The 18,988-nt window shown below is 41.3% G+C and overlaps 1 protein-coding gene across 2 annotated transcripts in view; it reads right to left on the reverse strand.

Moving 5' to 3' along the window:
* Positions 1-18,988, reverse strand: part of LOC100701042 (protein sidekick-1) — a 262,584-nt gene that overhangs the window by 128,000 nt on the left and 115,596 nt on the right. For both annotated transcript variants that reach the window (XM_005460732.4, XM_005460731.4), the window contains exon 5: positions 1,915-2,048. In XM_005460732.4, coding sequence (XP_005460789.1) covers positions 1,915-2,048 — 134 coding nt within the window. The remainder of the gene's footprint in view (positions 1-1,914; positions 2,049-18,988) is intronic.

The raw sequence follows: 18,988 nt of genomic DNA on the forward strand, positions 1-18,988 counted from the left end.
GTACTGGGTTCGACCCTGTTCTGCGTTAACTGTTCCTGACATAGACTCAACAAGTTGCTGGAACCTTTGGTCTTTGGAGATTTTGGTCCATATTGACATAACAGCATCACACAGTTGCTTCAGATTTGTTGGCTGCACATCCATGATGTGAATCTCCCGTTTCACCACATCCCAAAGATGCTCTACTGGACTGATCTGAAACACTATCTGGTGAGTGTGGAGGCCATTTCTGTACAGTGAACTTATTGTTATGTTCAAGAAACCAGTTTGAGTTGACATGGTGCATGATTCTGCTGGAAGCAGCCATCAGACGATGGGTACACTGTGGTCATAAGGGATAAGGGGTCATCAACAGTACTCAGGCTGTGGTGTTTGAATGATCTAGTTGGTACTGAGGGGCCAAAGTGTGCCAAAAAGATTTCACCCATGGCACCAGCCTGAACTGTTGAAACAAGGCAAGATGGATCCATGTTTTCATGTTGTTTACATCAAGTTATGAACCTATTAAACGACAATCACAAGACAAATTGAGACTCATGAAATGAGCAAAAACTTTCTAATTTTCTGTTGTCCAATTTTGCTCATCCCACATTCAGCCTCACTTTCCTCAGTTCCTGTTGTTAGCTGCTGCAGTAACCAATCTGCTTCAAGGTTCGCATCTTGTGCATTCAGAGATGCTCTTCTGCATACATTGGTTGTAACGAGTGGTTATTTGAGTTCTTGTTGCTTTTCTATCAGCTTGAAGCAGTCTGACTGTCCTTCTTTAACCTCGGACATTAACCCAGAGAAATTCTACTCACTTAATATTTTAAGCCTTTTCTCTGTCAGTCCCAGTAGATCAGCAGTTCCTGAAATTCTGAGACCAGCCAATCTGGCACCAACATTCAAAGTCAGTTAACTCACATTTCTTCACCATTCTGATGGTCCATTTGTGCTTCAGCAGGTTATCCACACCATGACTACATGCCTAAATGCACTGAATTGCTTTTGCGGTTGGCTAAATAAATATTTGCATTAATGAGCGGTTGAACAACAAAGTGGCTGGTGAGTGTAGTACACACTGTATGACTTTACGTGACTGAGACAGATTTCCTTTCGGACCAAAAGTTGGCAACCCTCCAAATTTCAAAGCTTTAAGTCCATCAAATATCTTATCAAATTATGTCTCTCTTGCTTGTTGTCATGGCAAAGGCCAAAACAGAGATCTATTATTGGTTCCTGATCTCTCTACAAGCAGGTTCCTCCCTACTAGGAACCAAAACATGTAAGACTCATTAAAAATCACTCTGTGATGGTGAGTTTATTTGTTGTTGAGCTTCACCATGTGAGTGGTGATGCTTCTCTAATAAAACTCCTGCCGGCTGCATTATGGTAATTTTTGGTTGCTGGAATCTCTAATTTGAGATTTTAATAATCAAATCAATAATTCAAGCATCTCTACTTAATGATGAGCCAAGACCTCCAGCATTTTAGTTTGCAAATAATAATGTGTGCACAAGTACGTTGTTTCTGTGATGTGCCAGATATGTCTTTAATCATCTCTTCATATCTTTTGCAGCTCATTTTCAGGTTTAGTAATTAGCCTGACACTCAAAACTGTCTTCTCTATCAATCAAAGGGAGCTATGTTCTGTAAAAGGGATTCAGGTTTATCCACACCACAGAAGACCACAGAAAACCTAATGAAGCCCCGCCCCCCAACAGAAAAAAAGAGCTGAAATAAAATCAAATAGGAATTATTCAGGACATAAAATGGGCGTATTTGAGGGACTGAAATATGCTGGATGGTTTGACTGTAGACCAAACTAATGCTAATACTGAGCATAGTGTTTACCAGATGGGCTGTTTGCTCTTTTATTAAATACAAATTTAACACGTTTTTTATAATCACAATCTTTTATTTATTTATTTTTACCTGAGATGCTCAGGTAGACAGCAGGACTCGTCACAGTCTCGCCGGTCAGCTCGTTCACCGCCTCTACATGATAACGTCCGGCGTCCGTTGCAGCGGTTGCCAAGACAACCAGCTGATTGTCCAAAGTGATTGTTCTGCAGGGAACAAATAAGACACACAGAGAGAACAAGAGTTTAGAAAACACAACAATGCACTCCCAAAGCAAAACATGCCTCCTTCCAGCACTGCTCTGTCTCAGACAGGAACACTGCTCAAACTAAGACTCTGTCAAGAGAAGAGTATTTGGTACATGGATCATTTGGAATTCATAATGGGGGAGGGAAACATTGAATACAAGCATCAGAAAGGAAAGAGGATTCAGAGAGCTTAAATAAATCTCTCCTCCTGTCTCAGATTGATATGTAGCTCATTTTGTGTATCTTTCATTCTCTTTGCCACTCTCACTGTTTGTGTATTGTCTTCTGTTCTTCCTTCTTCACACTGATCCATCCTCATTTCCCCACATAGCAGCGGCAATCAATATGCCACAAACATGCAGCGCGCCGGTACACAAGCACACACGATCACAAACACGCAAAATCTAAAAGTGTTCTTACTTGAGCACACAGAGACTCACTTACAAAGAGATTTTGCGTTGCTGTTGCCTTTCAGGAGATCATAATGGGAAGAACTGACTTTGGAGGGTGATGTTGTGGGAGAGATGCTAACAGAAAATATTTTCGTTGCACTCAGATTTCGAAGGCGTTTGAACTCGTCTGCTTGGCAACAGATGCCGCCAGGCAGGAAACACAGGATGATGTTTTTAGTGATGCTACTGGTGTTTTCAGCATGTCAGAGGATGGAAACTCCCCCCCCGAAACAAAAATATTCAGAGAGCCGAACAATGAAATGAAATCAATAAGATCAAAGCGAGAACAGAGCGCAGTAAAGTTAGACGACTGTCTGTTGTTATTAAACAGTCAGCTTGTTTCTGTAGAGCCTGTGCTGTACAAATACTTCACTGCATTTAAAAAACAGTGAAAGAACAAAAGAAGCTATAACTGTGAACACCGGTTGTTTGAATACTTTATGTATAAGAAGAAGGGCAGTGCTTACATGTGAAAATTACCCTCTGTCTGTGTGCTTATAAGATATGTGTATTTTTCTGTGGCCATTGTTCAGCAGTGCTGAACTGGCAGCAGTGAATGTGCCCAAAACTCAATCGGCACATTGCCAACTGGAACACAAAACAAAACATGCCACTTATGACAACCTAAATCGATACTATATGAGAGCGAAAGAGGGAAATAAACACAAATATAAGTGTCTCTCATAACTACAAAAAGCACACCTCTTGAAACCTTCCATCTTCTTTCGCCAAACTGTAAACACAAAACCCAATTTTGAAACTAAATTCATAAAACCACTCACTCCTCAGGCAAAATCAAACATAATCTCCCCCAAAACTACTTTATCGTGCTCAAACATGTTTAAAGATCATACACACAGCGAGTGTTAAATAAAAACACTACAGAGCACTTATTGCAAACTACATCAAAAATGGGCATGTAGCACCAGAGAAGACTAAACTTCATAAAATAAATGCATTTCTACAAAAAAACCACAAAAATTCCTTTTCTGTAAAATAAATTAGAATATTGAAAACTGTTAAGCACTACAAGCAATAAACTTCCAAAAATTCCAACATCTCCACCATCATGGGCAAGACCAAGGAGCTGTCAAAGGACATCAGGGACAATATTTGTAGACTTGCACAAGGCTGGAATGAGCTACAAGAACATCATCAAGAAGCTTAGAGAAAGAAGGTGACAACTGCTGCGATTATTTGGAAATGGAAGAAATTTAAAATCAATCACCCTCTGTCTGGAGCTCTAAGCAAGGTCTTGCCCCATGGAAGTGAGGATGATCATGAGAAAGTTGGTGGATCAGCCCAAAACTACACAGAAGGAGCTTGTTAATGATCTGAAGGCAGTTGGCATAGTCACCAAGAACGCCATTGGTAACATGCAATGACATAATGGATTGAAGTCTTGCAGCGAGGTCCCCCCAGTGTACAGCCCCTTCTTACGTTTGCCAGTGAACATCTAAATGATTTAGAGAAGGCTTGGGAGAAAGTGCTAAGGGCAGATGAAACCAAAATTGAGCTCTTTGGCATCAACTCAACCCGCTGTGTTTGGAGAGAGAAAAAACCTGAGTATGGCCCGTATAACACTACCCCACAGTCAAGCACAGAGGTGGAAACATTACACTTTAGTTTTTCTGCTAATGCTACAGCACAACTTCACCAGCGAGATCCCCCAGCTCAAGAAGGTGCATTTACAGCAAATGGTGAAGTTGTATCATAAAATGTTGGACATGAGCCTCCTTCTCTCAGCCAGACCACTGAAGATGGGTCAAAGATGGGTCGTCCAGCATGACAGTTACCCAAAACATGCAGTAAAAGTAACACAAGAGTGGCTAAAGAAGAAGCACATTCAGATCATGGAGTGGCCTAGCCAGTCTCCAGACTTCAATCCTATAGATCATCTTTGGAGAGAGCTACACCTAAGCAGCAGCCAAGACACCTCACTTACAGACATTTCTGAGAGTTTCTGTAAAGATAAATGAGCCAAAATCCCTCCTAACCTGCTGACCAACTACAAGGAACATCTTACCGCTATGCTTGTTCCACTCAGTGACATGAAAATCAATTTATAACATTCATGTAATGTGTTTTTTCTGGATTTTTGATTGATGTTCTTTCTCTCTCTAAATCCATTAAAATGAAAATGCCATAAAAATTAGAGGTTCTTCATGTCTTTGGAAGCAAGAAAACTTCCAAAATTCATCAAGGGATCAAATAATGATTTCGTCCACTGTATAATGCAAGTGAAATGCATATTCAAATACTCTGTAAATGTAACTCCAAGTCTACAAGTGATTCCTTCAGCACCAGCTTCACATCTCTGTGCTATATCGATCCAGAGGGCACGCACACTAGCCTGATCTCTGATCCTGCCTTAAAGGATACTCCGTACACTTGCTTTATCTGCACCCAGGATCTGGTGAATGGTAGAAAGGCTCACATTGATTCTTTCAAAACTGACATGTTTTGAAAGTTTTGTTCTAAACGTCCATGCCGACATAAAAAAGCCTCCTGCCTCGTGCTATTGGGAAATCACAGACGTTACCTGTTTTTTCCACTGGGGGCCACATATAATTTTCTGTCCTGCTTCCTGTTCCATGAACTCAAACGTGGTCTATCACAATCACTGAAATTTCATCTGAAATTACTCTTCTCAGCCGTGCTTTTCTCCTCCTCGTCCTCATCCAGCACCTCTTACACACCGTTCCTCCTCTGCCTCTCAGATTGCTTCTATCCACTGGTGGTACAGCGTCTGCCCTCGACTCACTGTGCAGCCTGTTCACTCTGAACTCACATAAATAGGTTACATTACATTGCATTAATAACTTTGCACAGTTGCACTCAAGCAACAACAGGTGTGGCGTAATTGTGTTCAACTTCTGCCACCTGAGGTTATCAGAGCCCAGTCTCTACTGGTCAAATACAGCTGAACTGAGGAAGAAGGCAACTACAAAGTGGCTCAAGAACAGCAAAATTTGGTAGAATTACTTCTGTTTTTCTCAAAGAACTTCAAAAACACCACATGGGGTTGGAAAGACTTGAGTTACATGTTCTGAACATTGTGTTTTCAACTTCTTGAAGTGTGTAATGACTGCACAGTAGGGTTATTATTTTGACTGTGCAAGTTTTGAGTAAGTACTTTGGAAATTGGATTTTGGTTTTCAGAAAACAGCAAAAGATTCAAGAGAAGCATCTAAGCAATTGTGAAAAACGGAACATTTCTCGTCTCACACTGAGGAGTAATTGCCTAATTGACTCATCATTTGATGCTGTAGAAATCTGAAAAGTGTAACTTGATTTGCACAAGTTGATTGAAAGCACACTGCAGTGTCTTTGCCAACGAACTAAAAGAACACTGAAGATATGTGTTGCCGCTCGATAAGGAAACATTCAGCATCATTAATTCACTATGCTGCTACGTATTAAATACCAGATGAAACACAAACAGTGTGATTATCAGGATTCACAGCTTAGTCCTCAGTAACACAGGCATAGCAACCAGCTGGCGACCCCCTGGCAACCACCAATCACTAGGGAAAAATGTGTATTCCCTGACCAGCTGGTTAGTGGTTGTTGGAGGCTTCTTGGTGTTGCTATGTGAACTCTGTTGGAAAGACCAAAACCCTCCTTGTGATTGCTTTGGGTGATTGCTTTGGTTACTAGCAAATCAGAAAGGAAGCCCATTCACCTTGAAAGTAAAAGTTGTGCCTTACTACTGAAACCAACATGTTTCAAAAGACACACCTTCTACTTTGAAGATGAATGGTCTCTGTTCCCGGCATGCATTGAACTTATCACAGTTTTACTACTTCTCAGAGAGTAGTTGTTGGGTGTTTGTGTTTCAGTTTCACAGCGACTACCAGCAACCACTAGCATAACTGTTGGGGAGTACTCATTTTTCCCTAGCAACTAGTGGTGGGGCCAGGGGGTTGCCAACCTGTCTCTAGGCCTGTGTGACCGGGGCCTTAAAGATGGCTGTGTTGATGCACTCATTAACATTTAAACATGGAGGTGCTGGTGTAGCTCACCAGGTTGAGCAGGCAACCCCATAAGCCATAAAGCTATCGCAGAGCCCTGGGATCAAATCTGCCCTAAGGCTATTTACTTTGTGGCTTTCCCAGCTTTCTTCCCTTCTGTCTTATCGCAATAAAGGACAGGGGTAAAAAAAGTTTCTTTATTGTATATCCAGTGATGAAGTACAAAGAATTGCTTGAATGTGCAAGAAAGAAATATAACTGCTAATTGAAATATTTATTGAAAGGAGTGGTGAGTCATGGGATCATGTGCGGTTGTCCGACGACTCTCCGACAAACACACTCACACCGAGGCAGAATTCCTCAGGTCTAAATTTATTCGGCGTGATTTCCCAGGAGAACAACTTCAAGAGCCAGAGCCTCAACCCCGACACTGACACTTTATTTGTGTGAGCGTATGTCAATGTGTGCCGGTTGGATTTTGTGTGCATATCACTCACTGAAAAAAGGAGGCTTTAACCAAATCTTTCTTCTCTTCTTTCTCACCTATTTAACCACAGGGATGAATTCTGCATCTTCACCTAGCTCCACAATGTAATTTATAGCTGTTAAGCTCATTAAGTGCACTGACCCGCCCATTTTATCACATCTGTTTTACCCAGCACATGCTGATTAATAGACAGAGAGGGCTCGCTTCGACTCGCCTACAGTGTCTGAGGGAGGAGAGAGCCTGGGAGGTTCGAGGGAATCTAAATTCACCAATTTAACAGTCAAAGACAAAGACGCTCAGTGGGCGGCAGAGCTGAATTTAGACCAATTAAGATCTAAGCATTTGTTAAGTTAAAAGAACTTCTTTATGGAGTATCTTTTGTTTCCCATTCACAAATGGCATCATATGTACTATTTACATGTGAAGCTGTATGCCATGACATTGGCTGACGGCTTGTTCCATTTAATCCAAATTGGCAGGACTTCCATTTCTCATTACATCCCCGCATGGAAAATTCATATCAAAAAAAGAAGAAAAAACGAAGTACAAAATGAAATGCCAATAAGAAGTCAGGCGACAGAAATTAGAGGACCATAATTCAAAAAAATAATAAAATGTCAGTGTTAGTTCGCAGTAGCTGGAGGGTGGCTACACAGCCTCATCTTAAGAGTGACAATACAGTCAGAAACATGCACCGGCATACAGATACATATGTATAAGCTTAGGAGTGTCCTCTCATTCTGACTGAATATATATATATGTTCAGATTTTTTATGACATGTGACTTTCTGCTCTCTTTTAGGTCTGCATTTAATTAAACTGGAAAAAATTGTTCTGGCTTTTAATTAAACACAAACCCAGTTGTAAAACTGTGCATGACTCTGCATGCTTATGTCTGTAAGAGAGAGAGACAGTTTTTCCCAAGGCAGAAAAAATTAAATACAGCAATCAGCTACATCCCATCCCCATCTTCTTTCCTTTCTGAATCACAGCATCCCATCATTTTTTTCTCTTTGTACCCCCCCTCCACACACACACACACACACACACACACACACACACACACACACACAATAAAATAAATAACAACCTCTCTGACTCATTCCTTCAAATCCCATTTCCATTCTCACTCAGATTACAATCTGCACATTTCTCTCTTGGTTTCTTTCAATTTTCTTTGTATTTTATTTCTGGCTGTCTCTCTCTCACAGAGAGATTCCCCCCCCCTTCACTTCATATAACTGTCCTGCTTTACCCTCCCCTCTCTCTCTTCTGACTTCTCTGAACCGAAGCGCCAAGCCAGATTGGTCTTTCATTTAAGTGTACTGCCCCAAGACTTAATAAACACTCACGGGTGACCGCAATGCAACACTGGCTGCTTTACACACACACACACACACACACACACACACACACACACACACACGTACAAGCACGCACACGCACACACAAACACGCATACACACCAAACTGTGCCAAGAGCTAATTAGCACACACGTCGCAGGCCAGAGGATGAGTGAGCGAGTGTGTGAATGTGTGTATTTTTGATCTGTGCGTGAGCGTGTGCGCCAGGTCCATGAACTGAGTCGCCTGCCCTCCTCCTCTATCCCTGATAAGCAGCGTGCCACCTTCTTAAACCACAATGCCTCTGACACACAGCAGCTTGGTGTGGAGAAGTGTGGCAGCAGTGCAGAAGGAGGAGGACACTACACTGCAAACCGAGTCCAGACAGCAGGTAGGGTTTTTTGGCAGCTTTGTCGGCAAAGCTAGTGCCAGCCAGCCACCCACATATTACACCTCATACATACACACACCTACTCAAACAGGCAGGCGCACAGTTGGGACCATTCACTGTGCCTCTCAGCCGTTTGAACTGAATATTTACTCTGGCGTTCAAGTCAGCGGACACATGAATACGTTCTCTGTGAGACTGATTGATAGTTAATGTACACAGGTTCGTGTATGCTGAGAGCAACCTTATGTGAGTGTATGTGCGCCTGTATAAATTTTTCTACTTGTCTTTTTAGCTGGGGATTTTGTTGCTACACACTTTACTTTGGGGTAAAGTATTCAGATTTTTTAAGCATTTCTGCCCTCAGAATTGCCTGTCAAATTGAGTTGTGGTGTTGTTCTCTATCCCAAAGTAATTGGTAACAATAAAACCCAGCTCCACCGAGTGCACTGTTTTGAATCTATAGAGGAGGGGCAAGCTTCTGTACCATATTCATCCAATATACGCTACGACAGCATTTATTTTTGGCTTGTGTTTTTCTTTGTCTGCACAACTTAAAATAAAAGCTGACATAAGAAGTAAAGCCAATAAATACAATCCTGGCATAATGACATCCTTATTAGTAAAAGTGTTATTTGGGGGATTTTGTCTTATTTGTTAAAAACATACAGCATTATGCAAAAGTCTTGACCCACCTCTCAATTCATTATATTTTGCTTCCAAGGAGCCAGACTCTTATAATGTTTGTGAATGCATTGCTTTACTAAAACATGTGCTAGCATACATGGAAATAGAGTATACAAGGCAAAAAGAGAGCACACTTGGCTTGAAAGGAATATTTAGTATGACCACCTTTATTCTTCAACACAGTTCGAATGCACAGAGACTCAGAGTGAACACAAAACTGGTAGTTAACTACTTTTCATGCAGTGCCTGGCAGCCAGCTCCTGTTGTGATGCTTTGGGGCAAATTGGGCCCACAGATAGGCAGAAAGTCTAGGATAGTATAAGACGCTGTAAATGATGGTAATGTAAGTGTAGCAAGCGAGAAAGTTAGGAATGATCCAGATGGTGAAATGAGAAAAGAAAGCAGACAACAAAACTTTCCTACAACAGTTACGCACAATATGACAGATCTGTTTTGAGTTTTTTTTAATGGGATTAACTGAGTTAAGACAGAGAACTGGACCACTGCCAGTAGTTCTTGACATTCTGTTTCCAGCAGCTTGACAGTGAGTGCTTTAGTGATTTCCCATGCACAGCTTAAATGAACCTATTGTCACCACAGCCTGGGGTTGGAGATTTGTTTTACAGTATATTTGCTGAACACACTTTAATCCTTTTGCTCAAATGGATTGGTTCAAAAGTTTCCTAAAATAAGGAACCTTTGCTTAAGTTTCAGATTACGAAAACAAAGAGGAAACCTACAGGTTAAATATAGATATATTCTGTGTGAAACTCAACCAGTAAACACATATTTATTTGTCTGAATTTTTTACTTCTGCCACAGCGGTAAAGTGAAGCGTTAAATTCGCCAAATCACACTTAAACTGTCATAATGTGCTCAGTGGAAACAGAAGCTATTCCACCAACATTCAAATCAGATATCTGATGACTGACAGGTCTTTCAAACACAACGTCATAACAGAAAACAAAATGCAGTTTCTGTTCTGTTCAGTTTTGGTTTTTCTAAAGCCTGTTTAAATTCAGATTAAAGACAAACATGGTAAAAATCAAAGTATGAAACCATCCATCCTTGTTCTTCCACATCCAATTCAGGGGCAGAGGGCAGGAGTTTATCCCAGCTGCCATTGGGCAAGAGGCGGGGTAAACCCAAGACAGGTCGCCGATCTGTCGCAGGGCTAACACAGAGACAGACGACCATTTACACTGATGTTCACACCTATGGCCATTTTAGAATCACAGCTTAACCTAACCCGATTAACCAAAACATGCCATGAAACGCTGTGAGGAGGACGTCTTAATATTTCTTGATCCATCACATCAGTTAGTCCAAAATCCAAAAGACAAGGAGTCCAAACAACTAGAACATGCTTAGGAGACTAGGAAGCAGAAAAGGAGAATACACAGTAACAAAACTGACATGATAAATCACAAAGAGAGACTCATATGCGTAAGATAAAAAGAGGTGGGGAACACAGCTGAAACTACTCAGAGACAACGAGACAAGGGAGTAAAACAAAATGCAAAGCACTAGAGACAAAAGCCTATCAAAATAAAATGGGAGGAGGAACCCGTAACTTAACATGGAAGAAGGCATGACAGGATTAAATAAGAAACACAGAGGGAAATGGATGAAAATGTAATTCATATGAAAGGGAAAGTATATACAGAAACACAAACATAAAGCATCAAAAGGAACCATGAACTCTCAAAGGAGAACTCAAACTTGAATCGTTTTCAAAACTAAAAGAAAACACAACTCATAAATAAAAAAATTCAAAACGAGGATCCAAGACCTCGGGGACCATGACAAAACACATATGTAGCTAAAAGCTATACATTAATATGTGTATTTACCACTAAGATATCTGTTTTAACAAAGTAAAAACTGTGACTTTAATGATATTACAAGCCTCTTATTGGATCTAACACTTCAGTTACTCAAAGATAAGAGGGTGATCCAGCTGTGTTCAACAACAAGACGGGCATGCATGCAACAAGACCCATTAAGTACGCCTTGGCAGTTGCTCTAAAGTCGTTCTAAATAAATTCCCCTAAACACTTAAAACATAAAATGTCTGCTACTCCTGTATCTTGTAATCAAGGGGAAAACAAAGCATTTACAAAACAACTCCACATCTCTATAATAAGCTTGTTGGAGCTGAACCAAATGGAAAGAAATAATGGAAGGCGGCTGCTGATGCATTAAAAATGTGCATCAACTATTTAGAAGGCCTGGATTTAGTCTATCTCAATTTAAATCAAGGCCAAACCATTTTGGACTACATTAAAATGATAAAAGGCTAACGTTCACATTTATTAAAAGGCACCCGTAGGGTACACCCAGAGCCACACAGTCAGACCTGCATGCGAGCCACCTCCTACAGGACCCTTACAAATTATGTGGCCTAAATTATGTGAAGACATTCAAGAGCAACTTGCAGGTTAAAATTTTCTCTCTGTTCATATATAATATTTCTTGGAAATGAATATTTGAAAAGTTACTCTTTTTTTGCTTGACATAAAGGCTGAATTTCAGATCAAAACGGGTGCATTTTAAGCAGTGCTTTAAAAACACTTTTGGGGGGAGTGGCCTTTTTTTTTGCTTAGTGTTCGTTTGCAGTAGCAGGCGTCATAGTGAGCCTGAGCAGTAGTAAATTAGTGAGTTGGTGTTTTTTGCTAGCTTCATCATAGTGAATTATTGTGTGTACAGGTTGCACAAACTCAAGCCTTGCAGGACATCGAGTCCGCTGGTTTCCTGACAGGAAGAGGAAAGGAGCTTGTTTTCATCCCTGGGTGTTTTGTGCAGGTGAAGCGGCAGGACTTCACTGCTGCATCTGTCACGTAAAACGCGGCTGTGTGCAGCACTCATTTTAGACGGGAGGATTCCTGGAGATATGATGGAGTTCATGATGGGATTTCAAATAGAAAACTGTCTGATAGTGATACTGGGTGTGACTCCTTAACCTTTAGCAGCAGCTCCTCATGAGTGCCAATGGGAGCATTAGCCACCTTGTCAACTTAGCCGGTATCACCATTTTAATGATGGGAAGCAGTTCTAATGCTAATTAGCATTTGCTTACAGTTTTGGATAAATTAGCACTTCATTAGGTTTAATTGTTAGCTTCAGTTTTATAATAGTTGAACTCAGGAATAAAAAAACCTTTCCTGTTGACTTGTTTGTCCCACACCCACCAAAGCGTAAAAGGATATTGTCCCTCTCTCTCTCTCAACAACGAGCTGTAAAAACGAGTTGTCAGGTGACAAGCTCAATAGCGGCTGATCTTCACGTTAGTTTCTTACAGTATTTTTTAGTAAAGCAAGATTACCTTTAGTTTCCAAAATACCTTCCACTGGTTGTCCTCATGCCACAAATTTCTCTTAATCCTCATCTGTTCCTGATCAGTTTTTTGAATAACAAATAGGTAAGGCTGTGGTCAGTCATATGTGTACCATGGACTTGTGACTCATGGAGGTATGAGTCACCTTTCAGGACCTTTCACAATTTTTTTTCGCAAAGTTCAAAGCACATTATGGTCTCTTGAGGCATCCCTGTGTGCTGTGGTGCCCTCAGGGAAACAGGATCTTACAGTGGAGGCATCCCGCCTCAGTGGAACTAAACAGAGCCCCAGCAAATATTAGGAGAAGATATTAGAGTTGTATGAAAGCTAATATAAACAGAGGCACTAATTCTCACAACAAACGCTGTGTATTCAAGGAGTAAGCACACTCATCAAAGCTGGGGGAGAACATGTCAGGGCGCAATTGCTTCATCTGAGGAGGTGATCAGTCACACCGTGGATTTCCTTTCTGAATCACAGAACCACATGACTAAGTTAAAAAAAATTGAAACGAGTTTAATACACAGTGGTTGCTTAAGTGACATCAACTGTTGCAAATGCTAATCTCACTAAAAGGCAGGAGGAAAATGTGAATGGGTTTTTGCTTTTCCACTCACATTCTCCACAATTCTATTTGATAAATGGTAAATGAACTGCAACATACAGTCGGGGGAAACCATTGATTTAGTGAAATAAGTATTTGAGCCATACAGCCCAGCATCTTGCCCAAGCATTCTTCAATATGCAGAGTGCAGCAGCTAGAGATCCAACCACTGACCTTCCAATTAGTAGACATGAGACCCAAAGCTACTTTAAAGTGGGACCACTAGGCTCTTTAAAAGAACAGTAAATACCCCAGCTATAAACCAGTTTTTTGGTAGGAACTAAACAGTCCCAGACCAAATGTAGATTTAAGTATGTGGTGTAAACACCCCTAGTCATATATTTTACAACCCAAATGCCACCGCATTCAAAACTTTATTAAAATTTCACCCTACACTGCATTAATAACTCAAAAAAACCCAATTTGAAGGTATTCTCGGTCACTGTGGCGACTATGCTAATAAATCTTGATGCATTTTCCACTCAAAGAAATACAGCCTGTACATGTGACTGCACATGAGACCAATAAAGACAGGGAGAATGAGAAAGAGGGAAAAAAGACAGAAAGATGGTAGAGGTTACAACAGTAATGAACACTAATGTGTTTGTGAGAGATTTTAACAGCCCCTTCACTGACTCAGAAAACATTCCCCTACCTTCCGCCCTACACACTCTGCAGCTCTGTGACTTGTAATTAACGCAGTGCCTAAATCACAGGCTTGCATCCTCAATCACCTTTACAGTTTCTTCAAACGGTCAAACGGACACAGAAAGAAAGACCTTTCTGTGGTCACTCACTGGCTTGGCTGGCTGCCACTGCCACTGTAAGTCCTCCATTAAATACACACACAGGCACATGCCCACACACACATAATCGAGCATCCTTGAGCACACACAGCCTAGGGCCTTCAGTCTGAAAGTAATTGGTGTGTGTGTGTGTGTGTGTGTGTGTGTGTGTGTGTGTGTGCGTGCGTGAGAAAGAGAGAGAGCGAGAGAGGGCTGTGGGACAGGCTCCGTTTGTTTAATGTCCCTTGGCATGGCCGGAGGGACAGGCAGAGAGAAGTGGGTAAAGGCAACGTTACAGGAAAGGAAAGCTGAGCAGGCCAAGGGTGAGATGGAAGCAGGAAGAGAGGGATGAGGCTCGATGCTGAGTAAACAGAGGAAGGAGGCTTTTCTCCACTCTGTGTTTGTTCAGCTACACGAGCTCCATGACTCGCTTCCTTTCTACCTCTGCTTTACGTCTGCCTCTTAGTCATTCGCGCACACATACAGGCTGTTCTTCACATGCATGCATGGGACAAGCATTCGTCTGTCTTACCAGGTCGTGCGTTAAAGCTACACTACAAGACCACATTGTTCTCACAAGGAGACTGGATGGATGGCAACAACTCCTTTTGTGTGCTGGTGTGCGTGTGTGCAGCTGAGTGTTGTAGTCCCATTAGGTGGATGGATCTCTAGACGAATGGCTATTATCCTAATTAGCACTAATTATGTCTGCTACCAATTAACCACACAACTGGCGGTGACTTCTCTCCCCGTCTTTCTGTCTCGCAGTCTCGCTCCTTCTGTCTTCCTCTCAGCTGGAGGAACACACCTCATTCTCAGTCTCCCTCTCTCTGCTCAGCTGCAGATATGGGCTGAGCAGAGGGCTGATAATAACCACACTTGTTGATAATAAGACATCATTTTCTAATTGTGGTTCATGTGAACATTTGAACTTGTCAGTAAAGAGCACGACTCGAGCCTCTGTGATTTTATGTCTTTACAACACAAACTCACTTTGTGACACAGGACTGTATTTGCTATTACTTTTCACAGTTTCGTGCTTTCTAGTTTGCACCCTCTGCACTGCTTACAGACCTGCCTAACCGAAGTAGCTTCATATATTATGATACGGTTCATTTGACACGCTGACATTTGTAGAGACATTTTTCATGTTTTCCTCAATCAACGAATCAAGAAAATGATGAGTTGGTTGCAGTCCTAATTAACCACCTAAAATTAAGGTAATTTGTCAGAATGATGTAGAAATTGTGTAAAATAGCCTCTAATTTAATTTAATCACCCATAGCAGCCTAGTACAAGATTTAATCATAAAGACTCCACCCAAAAAAACCCATACCTGTCTTCTTACACGTTATGTTTTTGGGCAGTGGCCGATGTTTTCAGATCTCTCCCTGTAAGTTCTGACCACTTACACTTGTGTGTCTGTGACGCACAACAGTGCAATGATTGCTCAGAGTTTCTTTTTCAGTTTCAGTTGCAGTCAAAGTTGCAGGGAGCCATATCTGGTGAGCTGAGCTGGTGTTGAGCAGAGATTATTGGTGTTGCCAAAATACTCAGCAGACAATGACACGCGTGGTTTCAGGTTGTTTCTGACCAATGATCCTTCAGACACCTCATTTTGTTACAGCCAAACTCTGCACTGACAACCTGACCCTGGACAAAGTGCAGAAGCCTAAACATTAGAGTTCAGGGGGCCAAAATGGGATGGTAAATGGGCTGGCTCTTATTAGCACTTTTCTACTCTGCTTGAGCACTCAAAGACCTATATTCAAGGAGCCACTCAGGGTTCAATGTCTTGCCAAAGGATACTTTGGCACGCAGACTGGAGCAGCCAAGGATCAAACCAAGAACCTTTCAATAGGTAGATGACATGCTCTACCTTGCTGAGCCACAGCCACCCCACCTCAAGTCCACAGAGGGATCAAGAATTAGCAACCGTGCTGAAACTGTGGTCTGAAGGTGAGCAAGGAGGCAATCTTGAAGGGGAGATTGGTCAAATTTTATGTTTTTTTAGATTTAACTTGTTGTGGGGAAAACTGTAAAACTTTATGATTGCACATACACAAGGAGAAACTTGGTCAGTTTATCGAATGTTTAACAGACTTCTATCATCTCATAATTTGCAATTTAATCTTGTATAACACTATTTAAGATTTTTCTTAATGCACTGGTCCATTGTAACATGTCAACAACCCTAACTCTGGTTGATGTTAAGTGAAATTATTACAGAAACACAACCTGCTGTAAATTGTTATTGATATGGTGCACGTATAAATATGGGCGCACGGGGTCACAGTGATACTTTATAAAAATACGGGAACATATTACTGTTGAAATGTAGACAAACTGCTTCCCGTAGCTTTAAAGGTCAGTAGTAATAGTACTGCATAAACAAGCTTAATGTCCCTGGTTGATTATTAACACCAGCACAACCACACAGTTACAGCATCTCCTGTAAAACAAGGTTTTTAACGGATAGACTTGTTACCATGGTGAGAGGAAATCAATACAACTAAAGGAAAAAGGTTCTGCCTACAGGCAAACACATTTTAATTTATATTATTTTGTAACAAACATACAGACTTGCTCTCGTAGCCGCATCAGTGAATGCATCGCTGATGCTGACCTGTTCCAGACAGATAGCTGTGTATGTTTTCCTGAAACTGGGCAAATATTTGCGAGAACAACCTTAGTACACGAGCGTGAAATTGAAATGACTCGGAATAAAAGGCTGAGACCACCTTGGCCAGGAATAGGCAGCATGCATGCGTGAGAGTATATTTCAGCCATCACCTTTAATTTCAAACCTTTTATTTTGTCTTAAACTCCATACTTAGGTGGTCCACATGAAAAGTCTATGTCAAAAGGTTAAAAAGAAAGAAAAAACAAAGGTATGTGAAAGAGGATTTTATGTTATTTACAGGGGGGCATTATGTGACTTAATTATAAATAAATTCATGCAAAAAAGGTCCTAAATTGCAGTGTGCCTCTTGCTAAATGCTAACCACCTGCTATGCCCCAACTGCACCCACTCAGGTGAAAGCATTTGTTTGGAGAACAGAAATTGCTGTAACAGGTGCAAGTGCAAATGGACAGAAAAATTAAAAGCCTTTATGGGATTGACTAATTCTGTGCATGAGCTTGTTGGTGAGTATTAGAGTTCATATACCAATGTAGATTTCAGTTGTATGTGTGAGCTCATAATTATCCCGTAAGGAAAGATGATAATGATGAAAAGAAACCCTGTGGCATGATGTAGCACAGAGCAAGAGGGAAAGCAGAGTTTGGTGCAATAAGAATGGATAGCTACGTGTTTGAACAAAAAACAAGGGACCTTGGGTCAGCATTTTAAACAGTGTGAACGCATTTATTTCTTGACATAAGCCCCCAAGTCATAGACGCAAAACTCCCACGTGAATACATGAGCAAAGAGGTTATGGCACGGAAAGCGAGAATGTAATTTCCCAAGAGCAGGAAGTTCTAAAATGTAGCCTTTATTTGTCTGTGAGAGAAAGGAAACTTGTGACCTTCTGCTTATTGATCCGGCTCTCTGATCTTGAGGATATAATCTTTAGGCCCTGATATTAACCAGTCAATCAGCATTATGTTCCTTTTCTCTTTTTTTGTCCAGCTATCCTGAGGGTGTTTGGCTTAAGATATCTGACAATACATCTACAGTGTGAAAGAAAGAAAGGTGTTAATTGAAAACAGTGGACTTCCAACCTTTTATGCATTTCTTTAATTTCTTCCATTGTCTCTCCAAGCAGTAATAACCCACAAGCTTTTTACAAGAGTGTCAAAACCAAACTTTAATCAGTCACTCCTCAGTGCACTGAGGAGTCTTTCACTCTCTCTCTCTCCCTCACTCATTCTCCCCTTTGGTTTCCCTCCCTCTGTTTTGTCGATAGGTTAAGAACTCTTCCTAATGACAGATATGGATGTGAGTGTATGCCTGTGCACACACGGGGTGTGAGTGTGTATGAGCCTGCGCGTGTACAGTCTGGTCAGTGATGGATGTGTGTGTGGCAGGTAATTAAAAGTGTGATTAGTGGGTAATTAAAAGAGGTCTCTGTCTTTAGAATATTTAACAACTTTGGACAGAGGACACACTAATACACACACATGCACACACACACACACACAGGCTGGCAGGTGGAAGTGTGTTGGTTCAGACTGCATTGGGGGAATAATAATGGTTCCTGAAATGATATAGGATGTAGGAAGGGAGACACAAATGAGGGGGAAAAGAAGATAAAGAGAGGTGGAGAAAAAAAGGAAAGCAGCAGATCAGATACAGACAAAAGACACTGCACCTTTCATGAATACACATCTGTAGAATTAATCACCATCAGCATGAGCCACACAGGTTTGGGCACACATACACACACAGACACACACATTTCCACACACCCTCCCCCCTCTCTCTGTCCATCTTTGAATGATCAGCTCAGACAGAAGCAGATGCTCTCTGGCAGACAGAAAATAGATGAGCAGAGAATCACTAAAACCTAGGCCTGCGCACAAACACACGCACGTATATATACACACACGGGAACAATGGAGTTGGAGTGCAAAGCGACCCTTTGTGTAAAGTATTACAGCTCAATTTACACCTGATATTAAAATGAGATCGCAGGCGACGCTTATTAACAGGTATCTGAATGTGTTGACATTTCTCAGAGTTTCTAGAGACCAACAAAATGTGAGAAGAGACTGTCCCCCTTCTCTCTTTTGTCTCTCCACACTTTATAAAGCGTGTCTCTAAATGAGCCATTCAGTTTGCATCTGGTTATGACGTCAAACCGGATGAGCACAGCCATGACTAGTAAACAGACACACC

This window comes from Oreochromis niloticus, linkage group LG6 (genome assembly GCF_001858045.2).
Source record: "Oreochromis niloticus isolate F11D_XX linkage group LG6, O_niloticus_UMD_NMBU, whole genome shotgun sequence".
In the NCBI taxonomy this organism is placed as follows: domain Eukaryota; kingdom Metazoa; phylum Chordata; class Actinopteri; order Cichliformes; family Cichlidae; genus Oreochromis; species Oreochromis niloticus.